At 40.1% G+C, this 13282-nt stretch overlaps 1 protein-coding gene across 1 annotated transcript; it reads right to left on the minus strand.

The window, feature by feature from the left end:
- Nucleotides 1–194: 194 nt before the first annotated feature.
- Nucleotides 195–11952, minus strand: LOC121949084 (lactase/phlorizin hydrolase-like). The gene is made up of 17 exons (XM_088083003.1): nucleotides 11335–11952; nucleotides 10166–10236; nucleotides 8901–8978; nucleotides 8712–8805; nucleotides 8350–8437; nucleotides 7550–8228; nucleotides 6812–7460; nucleotides 5139–6689; nucleotides 4690–4958; nucleotides 4283–4573; nucleotides 3979–4177; nucleotides 3650–3852; nucleotides 3397–3503; nucleotides 3167–3298; nucleotides 2819–3042; nucleotides 2464–2700; nucleotides 195–1638 (listed from the first exon to the last, which is right to left on the minus strand). The coding sequence occupies exons 1-17, from the start codon at nucleotides 11945–11947 to the stop codon at nucleotides 1415–1417; spliced, it is 5709 nt and encodes a 1902-aa protein (XP_087939129.1). The 5' UTR covers nucleotides 11948–11952; the 3' UTR covers nucleotides 195–1414.
- Between the last annotated feature and the right edge of the window lie 1330 nt (nucleotides 11953–13282).

Raw genomic sequence — 13282 nt, forward strand, 5'->3', positions numbered from 1 at the left:
TATCATGAATAATTTTCTTAACTTTACAATTGAGGAGGTCAGGGCCCCTAGGTTGGGAACCAGTGGGCCATACAATGCTTTTTTCTTTTCTTTTTTTTTAGATTATTTTTTGTTTCCTTATCTGTGACCTGTGAATGAATTGGCTGCTCCACTTCGTCAGATAATTAGTAACATTCTTGGTATCAAACAAGAACTGAAGCAAATGTATTTTATTTAATGTAATGTCACAATCTTACATTTCTTTCATGGTTAAGGTCACATCAGCCCACTGGTCAAAGGACAGGACCTGAACAGTCTGGGTTTCCGGCACAAATCAGGCAGTGTCAAGTCTGTATCTCTGAAAAGTGTGCAGCAGGATGAACTTAAACCTACAGTGACCTCCAGTGGCATAAACTGATCTCTACAGTACTGATGCTAAACCACAGGTGCAGTTTCAACAGCAGCTTCTAAAGACTAAACAATGGGGTTTCGGAGACCAAGTAACTTGCTTAAGACAAAACGTCTGAAACCACATCTAAGCAAAACACAGAGCTGAAGCGCCCTAACGTTTAACAGAAAATCGACTTTTTTTCAGACTCATTATAATAGATCATGCATGGAAAATTGAGAAACAGAACAGACGTCCGGCTTCTGCAATCCAGTTTTTCGTGTATGGTGCAACATATTTGTTTCACAAGGCAAGACCAGATAATATCTGTCATACTTAAAGTTGCAGTTTCTAACAGCAAGTCTCATAGAGGAAAAAGTGTTAAAGGACAATCTTAAAAAAAACATCTGTCCTAAATTCTAAACACTTGGGTTGCAATCTGTGAAATGCATGGATGGTGACGAGGTGATATTAGATTTCATACTGATGAATTTAAAAGCATATCATGAAATGTTTTAGGGAAGTTATTAGGCCCAGAATGTCCAGCAATAGTTGGTAATGTGGTTTCATGGAGTTTAATATTTGGCTCTTTTAAAGTGGAGCGCTATCTCATTGCTTTGAGTGTGGGCCCATGCCGTTGTAACCAGAAAATATGTGGTATTTTGCCCTCATAAATGACTTCTTTGTGTTTTACTTTTTTTCATACAGGAAGCAGTGCTATTGCAAATGAGGGACAGACCTTGTGGGTTTCAGTGTGGTTGCAATGAAAGTTACAGAGGATCAGTTTTAGCAGTAAATAATGTGGATTGTAAGCAGATTGCATATTTTTTCAATCATAAACTGAGACTTGAGAACAGCAGTAACATATTTGACATTGCACGAATGGAAAATAAGACATTTATACAATCATGAATGAATTAAATTTTTTACAGCCTGCAGTGCAAACAACCTATAAACAATAAAAACCATTTATAAAATGGTGTTTATATGCATATGGAGCTCAGACAGGTCAGTGTATGTTGGACTTCTATTAGAACTATTAGAATATTACAATCTTTTTTCCATGTTAATGCTTTCAATATTCTGTTCTTTCTTTGAATGATTTTTTGCCTTAAAGAAGCAAAAGGATGAAAAAATAGCTCCAAACACCGCAATAATCAGCAGAGCAAATGTTGTGGTGAGTCCCGTTTCAGCATCGCTGGTGGACAGCTTCATCCCCAGGAAGTCCACAGTGTCATCAGAGGGAACGGGTGTGACCGGCACACTTGTTGCTGCAGAAAAGGACACACAAGTTATTTTATATATTGTGAACAAATTGCTCACAGAAACTGTAACTAAGTCTAAACCACATTTGAGGTTGACATCTTAAATGTTAAACAGAAAAAAAATACTACTTTACAAAATTCCACAAGTCCAAAATATCTGCTATCACTAAGTGTTGTTTTCTGTTTCAAGAATTTGTTTGGGTAGAAAAAGGTCTTCACTTTCTTGCTAAGAGTTAGATGAAGAGATTGAAACCACTCTTGTATCTGCCCTTTAATTATGAAGCTATGGCTAGCAGACTGATAGCCTTAGCTGAGCATAAAGACTGAGAGCATGAAGAAACAGCTATCCTGGCTCTGTCAAAAGATAACAAAATCCACTTGGCAACACCTCTCAAGCACACTACTTAGTACACTTGTTTAATATAGGGCTCTAGGAATGAGTCTGAAAACCCGTAAATTAGTTAGCATATTAGCATTTCCAATTCCCTTGTCTCAAAGTCATTTGGTTTTTTGAATGCGTTTTTGGTTGGCAGCCTGAAATAAGGTCTGTGGTTAACACGTCTTTCAGGTTTGTTCTATGTCATAAAGCACGTCAGTAAATACTTCACATGTAAACTTTAAAGATTTTATGTGTCTTAAAAAAGGCAGTTGCTAACAAGTGGCTAAATGACAAAATCTTTATAAAACAAAACCATAAACACTTGGCTCATAAACCTGGTAAATCTGCAACTTCATGTTTTTTGTTTTTTCTCTTTTCTACTTAGGTGTGTGCAAATTAAAGAAATACAATGTTTTAATGTAAAGGTGAAGGAAGTGGCTCCATCAGCTTACGCCAAGGCCTGGAGTTCAAGCACTCGTGGGGTCCCAGGGTGGGGTCAGGGAATCCGTTGCATTTGATGATGGTGGAGTAGACGTCTACAGATGTCTTGGCCACTCGAGGCAGATTAGGGTCTGAGTGATTGACGTAGAAAAGGCCAAATCTCTCAGAAAAGCCAGTGGCCCACTCTAGGTTGTCCATCAGAGACCATGCTGTGTAACCACGGATATCCACGCCATCTAGCAAGTAAGCTGCGAGGAAAAAGTGAACACCTTTATGAATGCTAACACACACTAAATTCCTATATTATGTGCCAGGAATACACTGAAATATAACTAACAATATACAATGAACATTGTGTTTTGATACCTTTTAGCACCTGGTTGATGTATTTTTCGTAGTAGTAGCTCCTATGAATATCATTTAGGTCAATGGGTCCCCGCTCTGATATGCCATTTTCTGTGATGATAATGGGTGGGTTTCCATACTCCTCCTTAATGAAGTTTAATATCCTTCGGAACCCAAATGGTGAGACCTTCAGCCAGGATGAGCCTGAATCCAGCCAGGTACGATCGGCAATTGTCCCTGCACCCCTGAGAAGATCAAATCAGTCAACTAGTTTAATTGGTAAAATTAAGGTAATGCATTTTTAGCACGTGATTATGTACTGCTTGCTTGTCTCCCTTGATTTCTGTAGGTATATTGGTAATTGCTTACCTATCGGCATCATAGTGCTGCAGGTTTCCATATTCCACAGGGAATGCCAGGACTGTAGTGTAATGGTTGAACCCAAAATAATCGAAGGTACCCTTAATCCTCTTTATTTCCGCGGGAGTGAACTCAGGCAGACTAGAGAGATTGTATTGAACTAATTAAATGTACCTGATAAATGTAAAATAATTACACATCATTTCTCTTTCAGGTTTTAATGTTGGTGTATACAATACCGAGATTTTGGCAGACCAGCGGCTAAACTGCGCTCTCGAATGATTGTTTTCATCATGTTGCTGTAATCTCCATTAAATACAGGATGGGCAAACCAACCAATGTAGAACTGCACAAGGAGATACACAGCAGCTTTGAGAGACCTTAACTCCAACTATTGCCCTACATGACTATTTTAAAATGTGAAAGGAATGGGCATACAAAAGAAGAAGCACATAATAACAACAGGTATTCCTTCTTTGTTATTTAAAGTACCTGGACCACACGTCTTGCGGCATCAATGTCCTCCTGCTTGTAAGGATTCCTGGGCTCTGACCAGTCAGAGTTGATGGTGATGGAAATAATTCCTTTCTGTTTGGCCCGATACTTGTCATTGTAGAGGTGCCAGGCCTCAGCGTGAGATTTAAGCAGGTTGTGTCCCACAATGTAGGGCAGAGTGCCTGGTCGGAAACTGATCCCTGGACACACACGAGTAAGAGATATGTTTACTAGTTTGTTTAGCTATACACTTTTTATCATGATGGTTTAGAAAGGTGTAGATAAAGGATGAGTCTACAAAAACACAGCAGTACATCAAGGTATACCTGGGGCAGCTGCTCCATAGCCATGACCTACATTGGCTATATTGTATGGCTCATTAATGGTGATCCAAAATTTTACTTTATGGCCAAGACTGGCAAAAATAAGGTCAGCATAATCCCGGAATTTGGCAACTATGGTCTCATTCTCCCAGCCCCCAATATCCTGCAGAGCTTGTGGAAGGTCCCAGTGGTAGAGAGTGATCTGACAACAAAAGAAAACACTTAAGGTTCACTGAATTAACGAACTTTCTATGTAAATAATCTCTTGAGATACTTGCAAAAAATATATAAATATAAATATACATACATGAGGTTGGATGTTTACTGCGAGCAATGCATCTACCAGTCTGTGGTAGTAGTTGAGTCCAGCCTCATTGATGTGCTTGAGGGTGCCATCAGGAAGCACCCTCGGCCAGGATATGGAGAAACGATAATGGGTCACTTTAAGCTGCCTCAGTATAGCAACGTCCTCTTCTACTTTATTATAACTGTCACAGGCTATGTCACCATTGTCATCATTGAATACTCGGAGGGGAGTGTGAGCAAACTTGTCCCAGATGCTTAGACCTTTTCCGTCTGCTCTCCACCCCCCTTCAATCTGGAGGCAGAAAATGTAAAAAAAAAAATAAAAAAAAAATAAATAGGAAAAAAAGGAACAATAAAAAAAATCATGGAATATTTGAACAAATTCCTGATCCAGGATTAAACATTTACCTGGTATGATGCCGTTGCGGTACTCCAAATAAAACCTTTGCGAAAGTGGCCATAAAGTTGCTTCTCATCATCAGTTATAGGAAAACCATTGTCTTTTATGACTTGATAGTAGAAATGAGCTGAGTACTTGGGTGTCCTCGGCCGGTTCGGGTTAGTGAAGTCCACATGGTGCAACCCAAATCCAACTTTATACCCACTGAGCCACTCAAAGGAATCCATGAGAGATGTTGCTATGTATCCTTTCACCTTCACACCATCAAGGTCATAGGCTGTTATACCACACACACACAAACAAATGATGAAGACACAGACACACAAATAAAACATTCCTAACAATCATGTGTATATATATATATATATATATATATATATATATATATATATATATATATATATATATATATATATATATATATATATATATATATATATAATTTATGTTGGTCTACCTTTCAGAGCCTCATCAACATAGGTTTTGTAGTAAAATACTCTGGCAGAGTCATCCCAAGTTGTCTTTGAGTCTGTAGCTACTCCATTCTCACTAATGTAAATCTCTGGGTCTCCATACTCCTCTTTGATCCAGTTAAGGAGTCTTCTCAAGCCCCATGCTACAGCTCTCTGGTTACTGATGGCAGTAGTTGGCGAATCACCTTCCTCTGCTTCTGAGACATCTCGGTCATATTCATAGGATTGAGGGCTAAGCCTCAATGTAGCATGGCTTGCAATCTTCGTAGTGTAATGATTTACACAGAACATATCAGCAGTTCCCTTGATGAAGCTCTTTTCTTCTTCAGTGAAAGAAGGTAGCCTTGACTCTGTAAGACCTTGGAGTTCACTTTTGTTTCCAACTTGCCACTTCATTGCATCAGGATAGTCACCATTCTTGAAAATCGGGTGTGCAAACCAACCCAGCTGGAACTGCAGGGCGCGGTCAGCAGCCACCACTTCACGGGCAATGTTGACATCTTTAGGTTCAATCCAATCTGCATTAAGGGCAATGGAAACTAGACCACCTTGGGATTTGCGATACTTATCATCATATGTGTGATAAACCTTGGCGTGGGCTTTTATAAGGTTGTGTGCAACTCTGTACGGTGCGATTCCTGGATTCTTAACATTTGGTGGGATCTGTCCAAGTCCATATCCTGACCATACAATTGTGTGAGGCTGGTTGATGGTCATCCAAAATTTCACTCTGTCTCCAAAGGTGGCAAAACAGAAGTCACAAAAGTCATTAAAAATATTAATCATGTCTACATTGTCCCAGCCACCAAGATTTTGCAAAGCTTGAGGAAGATCCCAGTGGTAAAGTGTCACCATTGGAGTGATGTTATATGCTAAGAGGCCATCAATGAGTCTATTGTAGTACTCAACACCTTTCTGGTTCAGGGAGGTACGCCGACCATCAGGGAAGATCCTGGACCAGGACAAAGAGAATCTGTAGGACTTTACTCTGAGAGCTCGCAGCATGTAGAGGTCTTCTTCAAGTCTGTGATAGCTGTCACAGGCTACATCTCCATTGGCATAAGCAGGAATATTGCCAGGTTTATGGGTGAATGTATCCCAGACACTGGGCCCCTTCCCATCAGCTTTCCAGCCACCCTCAATCTGGTAAGCTGAAGATGATACTCCCCAACTGAAGCCTTGTGGGAAAGTGCCATAGTGGTACACTTTTCTCTGGAACCTGGACTGGTGTGAGAATTTCTCCCAGACAACCTTTGATTTAGATGGAACCTCTGAGGGTGATAAAGCAGTTGGACGGTGGGTAAGTTGAATCTCTGCCCCTTTAAAAACATGCTCTTTGGGTGAACCAAATCCATTTTGCTTGATAAGCTGAGAGTAGAAATATGCAGATTGCTTTGGAGTTCTTGGTCTGTCTGCATCTTCAAAGTTGACATGGTGAAGACCAAATCTCTGGCTGTAGCCTTGTCTTCCCTCAAATCCATCTGTGAGTGACTGCACTGTGAATCGCTGCACATCCACTCCATCTAAGAAAATTGCTACAAAATGGACACACACAACAGCACATTAAAGTTGAAATTATTTATAGGTTTATAGGTACATGTTTACATTAACCCTGTGTGAAAGGTGGTTTCCTATGAGAGATATTCTTGAAACTAACCTTTCAGAGCCTCATTGATGTAACTCTTCATGTATTTTATTCTACTGATGTCATTGAGAGTGTCCCCACCGTACTTAGTAGGCATACCATTTCCACTTATGTGGATAGGCACCTTTGCAACATTCGAGTATTCTTTGGAAATGTAGTTTAGAAGCCTTCTAAGTCCCCAAGGTGTTGAATAGATCCAGTCAGAAGCTGTTGAGGACCATGACGGGTCCACATGTGCCTGGAAGTCACCCACCCCCTCAGGACCAGGGGTGCAGCCACCAACAGTGTCATTGACCAACCGAGAGGTATAGTGGTTCAATCCCAAAAAGTCAGCTGTTCCAAGTATCCTCTGGCTCTCTTCAGGACTGAAAACTGGAAGTCTTGCAGGCTCAGAGAGGGGACACTCATTTCTTTTCTGTTCTATCTGAGTCTTGAGTGTTGCAGGATAATCTCCATCAACAAATATGGGATGTGCAAACCAGCCCAACATGAATTGCAGGTAGCGATCTGCAGCTGCTATGTCTTCAGGTCTGGAGGGGTTCAAGGGCTCAGCCCAGTCAGAGTTCAACGCAATGCCCACTTTCCCTCCTTGTGTCTTCCTGTAATTATCATTGTAGAGATGCCAGGCCTCAGCATGGGACTTGAGTATATTGTGAGTGGCCTGCAAAGGTGAGGGAAATAATGAAACAGACGTATAAGGATGGCTGTGTATCACACTGTATTATCATATAGTAATAGCATTGCTCTCACCTGATAGGAGGCAACCACATAGTCTTTAACTCCAGGGGGATGCTCACCAGTGCCATACCCAGCATGGCTCACCACCCAGGGGCTACTGAATGTGTTCCAGGTCTTGACCCTGTCTCCAAACCTGAAGAAGCAGAAGCCTGCATAGTCCCTGAAGGCCTCAACAATGGAAGCATTGGTCCATCCACCATAGTCCTGGAGCATCTGGGGCAGATCCCAGTGGTAGAGAGTGACAACAGGTTGAATGCCAGACTCAATGAGAGCATTGATCAGCTTGTCATAATAGAGAGCCCCTGTCTGTGAATAACTGCTCTGATGGCCTGAGGGGAAAATACGGGCCCAGGAGATGGAAAACTGGAAGGTGTTGACATGAAGACCTCGCAGGAGGTAGACATCATAATCCACCTTGTGGTAACTGTCACAAGCTAGATCAGCTGTCTGATTCTCAAAGGCGAGGCCGTCATGACCAAAGCGGTCCCAAATGGTCTCTCCCTTTCCATCTTCTACCCAGCCACCTTCAACCTTAAAGGACTCGCTGGAAGTGGCCCACTGGAAGTCGGAGGGGAAAGATTCATTGAGGAAAAGATCTCGTTCTGCTGTAGTCTGGGCCCCAAACTCGTCCCACACATTCTGATAATTGTTTCTAAATGTTGTAATTCCGTTTTCGTCTGAAATACTACGACTGTTAGAAAAGACGACATAAAACAATGTAAACATACATGAAGCAAACTTTGTCAGCAGATTTTTTTTACATTAATGTTTTACAATGTAAACTGATTCATTTCATCAAGATAAACCATTACCTGACCAGGGCATCCTCCATTTCCAGTTTACCCAACATATCCATAATGTCACATCCTACAATATTCTGGTCTTCGTTGTCCATTAAGGCTGTAATGAGTGCAAGACACTATGATTATCTTTTTCAATATCATGCCAATCTTTTCAGTGTTGCTGAGGTATTTTGCTCAAAACCTAAAATGTGAACCTCATAAGTTTTACTACAGAAAAAGTCGGAGGGTTATCATTCTTGGTAGGCTTCATCTTTAGGACACTGTGGATTTTTCTACAAAATTTCATGTCAATCTAAACATAATTGTCAAGATATTTCGGTCTGAACAGTAGTGGTGGATTGACCAACACCATGGCTATTAATGACATGTACCTTGTAGGAAATTCCCAAGAAGCTGGTATTGACTGTAGGGACAACCATGAACAGTAACATCATATATCAGGATAGGCAAGTCCCCACTGGACATCTGCGACATAACACAATATGCATTTAGCTGCAGTGTAATAGCAATACAAATATTAAATGCAACTTGAAAAGAAAAATATTAGACATTTACTTTACCTGCAAGCTGCTCAGCTCCTTTGCAAAGTTTGATGTGGAGGCACAGTCATATTCAACATGTACTGACAAAAAGTCCATCTGTTCAAAACAGGAGATAAGAGCATGTTACCCCAACCATGTCTTTCAATGAAAAATCAGATGTTTAATTTTTATTACCATCGGGCTTACATTCCTAAACCATTACATAATAGATGTTTCATTTTGATCATAAAAAATCTAACTCATCTGACAATATTTTGTATGTTACTCTACACCATAGCATTGCAACTGTCATTATCCTTAAAATTAGTTTTGTCTTTATTTGTGGTCATTAGGACCGGAGAATATCCCAATAGGTTGTTTCACCAGCTAATAGCAGGCAGTAAAGCTTAAGCAGGGAAACCATGACTCACCTATCATACAGGTGAGTAATCGTGTTTTAAAAGAAGCTGATTTAACTGCCTTTAGATAAGATAGGACGACATAAAAAAACCCATTAAACATGCATATCCCACACAGAAAGACCAATTCACACAGTAATCTACAAGTACTTCACACACACACATACACTCATACACACAAACACACACACACACACACATACCTTTTTGTAAAATGTGTTGTGAGTTTTTCCTAAATTAGAGTTTTTCCTAACTTGTGCAGGTTTAGGAAAAAAACCAGGGTTGGATGTCATGATATCATGTACATATTTAACATCACATGATGAAGTGATGTGATGAGACATTAAGTACATGATGTGACCAGCACATGACATTATGTTAAGTATGTAACATGACTTTATGTACAAATGTACATGGCTTAAAATACATAACCTTGACACAAACAGCAGTCTCCTGGGTCAAAGTCCGGTATTTCTGACACATCCATTTGCCCTAACCATGCATCTTTTTTTTCCTAAGAGTGCTTTGCCCAGTCCTGTCCTATTGTGCTGTGATTGGCTAATACTTATCACATCAATGCATCAAGGAAAGAAGCAGTTAGGGTAAGGACAAAGAGGCCATGTTTAGGCTTTATACTAACCAATCACAGTGCAGTAGGGCGAGGAAAACTTCTACATAAACTTTGTCATATTAAAAAATGATGGTAAAACTTCAATATGATGAAAATGACACTCTCTTTATTTGTTTTTTTCCAGTTATTGAAGACTTCCTTTCCTTATTTGAAGACTAACAGCAAGATGGACTGGACTTAATTAGGCTATACAAACAAAGATAAAGAAGTTTTAAAAACACATACATACAAAAGAACAGAAAAATGTAACTTACTGTAGTTGAACCTTTGATCTGGGGAATAACTGCAACATCACTAGCTCTCAACCCAAGTGACAGGCGTCTCCCTATGAATGGAAGCATAGAGGTGTTGTTAACAAAAAGAAGCCTAAGGAACATTTGTCTACACAAATATTTCATTTCCACCAACTGAGGAATATGTGGCAGACTAAAAGATGTTGTGTTTAGGATGTTATGGCATTTATCAACGAGGTTGCAGATTGCAGTCAACTTCTCCAGCGTGCCAAGCATGTAGGAAACTGTCGTAATGGACATATGTTGATCTTGTAATCTGACTTATCCCATCTTTTAGGGTCAATATGCACGTCATTTACCCTTGAATATTTCAGATGCTACTAATAATTCAATTTGCACAAGGTTTTTTTGGTCGCAATGGCTGTGCTCCACTGTCTTTTGAATCACGAAAAACGCAAGAATACAAAAACATGAATAGCCCAGTCTAGAGCCAGTGTTTGGTTTGTGTGTTCTGGGCTGCTATAGAACAACATGGTGGACATGCTGGAAGAGGACCCACTGCATATGTAGATATAAAAGGTTCATACTAAAATTATGCCAACACAACAACTCTTTTTTTTCCCACGTATTTGACACCAACGAAAGCATCATTATGAATATTATACTTTATTTCTGTATGACCTTTAAGATATTTTGACAAAGCATGAATTAAACTGCTGTAGAACATAGCCATACTGAATGTTATCAGTATCATGCTTTTCTAACTATGACATGTCAAAATGTCTGCTGTGAAAAAGTGCTCACTGGTCATATCTGTGTGCATGTCACATGCATATTTAGATTATTTTATTGATCTCACTTGTATTGATTATCGATATAGGCCTGATAATCTACACATGTAATCGGTGCTATAAAAAAGGGGGTGAAGGGTTTCAGATAGAGAAAAAGACTATCAGGTGGTCATAAAGTAATATTTTTACAATTTATTTCTCAAGACACATTCGAAAGATTATATATCAATCAACATAGTAACACAGACATCATATCGTAAAATGTTAAAGATGACAAGTCATAATTCTTGTTCTTGTTTTAACCATTAAAACATTGTAACAAATGACCCTTACAAGCACAAACTCAAACAGTCAATAGTGTCATAAATCCACTCCTCCCTCCCTAGCAGTCTTATTTACCTTTGTCAGGAAACTGCTGATGGTAGAACTGGTAAATATTCTTGTTGAGCTGGAGTATATTTTGCAGGGGGGCTCCTGCAGGCTGCCCGTCATGCCAAATAACATCCAAGTCGCTCAGTGTCACCCACGATTGAGCCATTGCTCCAAACTCCTGGAAGGCAAACTTTGCATACTGCTGAAACATCTCCACCAGCTCCTGGCTCTCCCAACCTCCGTACCTAGCTCTCAGAGTGTCTGGCACTGCTGATCCATGAAGGACGACCAGAGGATGAAGGCCCACCTCCAACAGTTGTTTCAGCAGCGTCTGGTAACAGGTAACCACAGCCTGCTGGGGCTGGCTGGGGACACCTGTTGGAAGGAGCTGAGCCCATGACAGTGGCACTTTAAAGTGAGTCACCCCTCGACTCTGGAGGTACTCGAAATACTGTCTGGAGCCTGGAGGAAAGGGATGACTGCAGTCATATGCATCATTTACAACAGTGTCTGAGCTTCTCCCCAGCTGCTTCGTCAGAGGCCCTGCAACAAGTGTGAAGTCCTCCTGTCCATTCACCTCACGGCTCCAGCAGCCACACAGACAGTAAACACACAGAGAAGCAACCCATAGATACTTCATGGTGGCTCCAAAAGGATTGACTGATATTATCTGCTGATAGTTGAGCTCTTTAAAGCAATTCTGATGTTTTCTTATTGCACTGTTAAACAATTAAGATGGCTATCACATCCAAGGGGTGCAAGTTACAGTGTTTTATTGCAGCTGTCTGATACCGTCAGGAAGACTCTGGACTCGCACATGTCGAATAATAACCGCATCCTTACTTGCTCACCTCAGATGACCTTGGAATGTGTTGTTACAACAAAAATGCAGTGAAAATGTACGTTTCCTAAGAGACTATATAATATATTTAATGAGTTAGTGATAGCATCTACCACCGCAGAGTCCACAGCAGAGCTGCCTCCATCCTAAAGGACCCCACCCACCCCCAGCACGGTCTGTTCACACTTCTACCCTCAGGCCGGAGGTACAGAAGTGTGAAATGCAGGACCACTAGACTAAAGAACTCTTTCTTTCCCGCTGCAATCAGACTCCTAAACTGCTGACAGGAGCTCACACAGCAACTACCTCCCACACACGACCTCATAACTGTACATGACAGTTTACTATTCCGTTTGCACATGCACAATTGCACTGTTCGAATTTGCACTGTACTGTTTTATTTGCACTGTTCTTTCTACTTCTATTGTAAATTTCTAAATTTCTTCTATTGTAAATTTTTAAATTTCTATTTCATATTTCTTTATATGTGCTAAACGTTAGGCATTCTGTGGACAGCAAAGTAAGAATTTCATTGTACAGGGAAACATGTTTCCATACTGTGCATATGACAATAAACACTTTGAATCTTGAATCTTGAATCTTGAATCTAGTTTTGTTCATAGGGGACCTACATGATGAAACCACAGTTGAGTATCTTGTGTGCACACTATCACACGTATTATGCAGACAAAGCTAAAAAATAAAAAATAAAAAAAGGCGGCACTGGGTCACTTTTTTTGCACTTCCCAAGTAAGTCTCAAGTCCTTGCACTCAAGTGTATAGTCATGTCCCAAGTCCTTAACATTGAGTTTCAAGTTCTTACAAGACGTAATGCACAAATGTAATGAAACTTAATAGGAGTATTAAAATGCTGAATTTACAAAACTCATCAATGCTTTTTAAAATGTTATTTATTGGTTGAAACAAGTTTGTCAAAAAACTCAATCAGAAAAAGAGTAGTGCTGACATTTCATTTTCACGGCATACAACACTATCACCCAATACTACAACAGAATGAATACATTTTGTGTGTATTGTTGTATTTGACTCATCTCATATTGGTAAAATGTCTACAACTTTCTCTTCTCAAATAGCTCAAGTCAAAAGGCTCAAGTCCAAGTGAAGTCACAAGCC

Source organism: Plectropomus leopardus, chromosome 10 (genome assembly GCF_026936395.1).
Source record: "Plectropomus leopardus strain MGB_pleo_1.0 chromosome 10, ASM2693639v1, whole genome shotgun sequence".
Taxonomy (NCBI): domain Eukaryota; kingdom Metazoa; phylum Chordata; class Actinopteri; order Perciformes; family Serranidae; genus Plectropomus; species Plectropomus leopardus.

Excerpts from the sequence above, each read along its gene's own strand:
- LOC121949084 (XM_088083003.1), bottom strand. The coding sequence starts at position 11,947 with ATGAAGTATCTATGGGTTGCTTCTCTGTGTGTTTACTGTCTGTGTGGC. Across the intron at positions 8,229-8,349 it reads ATGGAGGATGCCCTGGTCAG|TCGTAGTATTTCAGACGAAA; the intron begins GTAATGGTTTAT and ends CTTTTCTAACAG. Across the intron at positions 3,504-3,649 it reads CCGCAAGACGTGTGGTCCAG|TTCTACATTGGTTGGTTTGC; the intron begins GTACTTTAAATA and ends CTCCTTGTGCAG.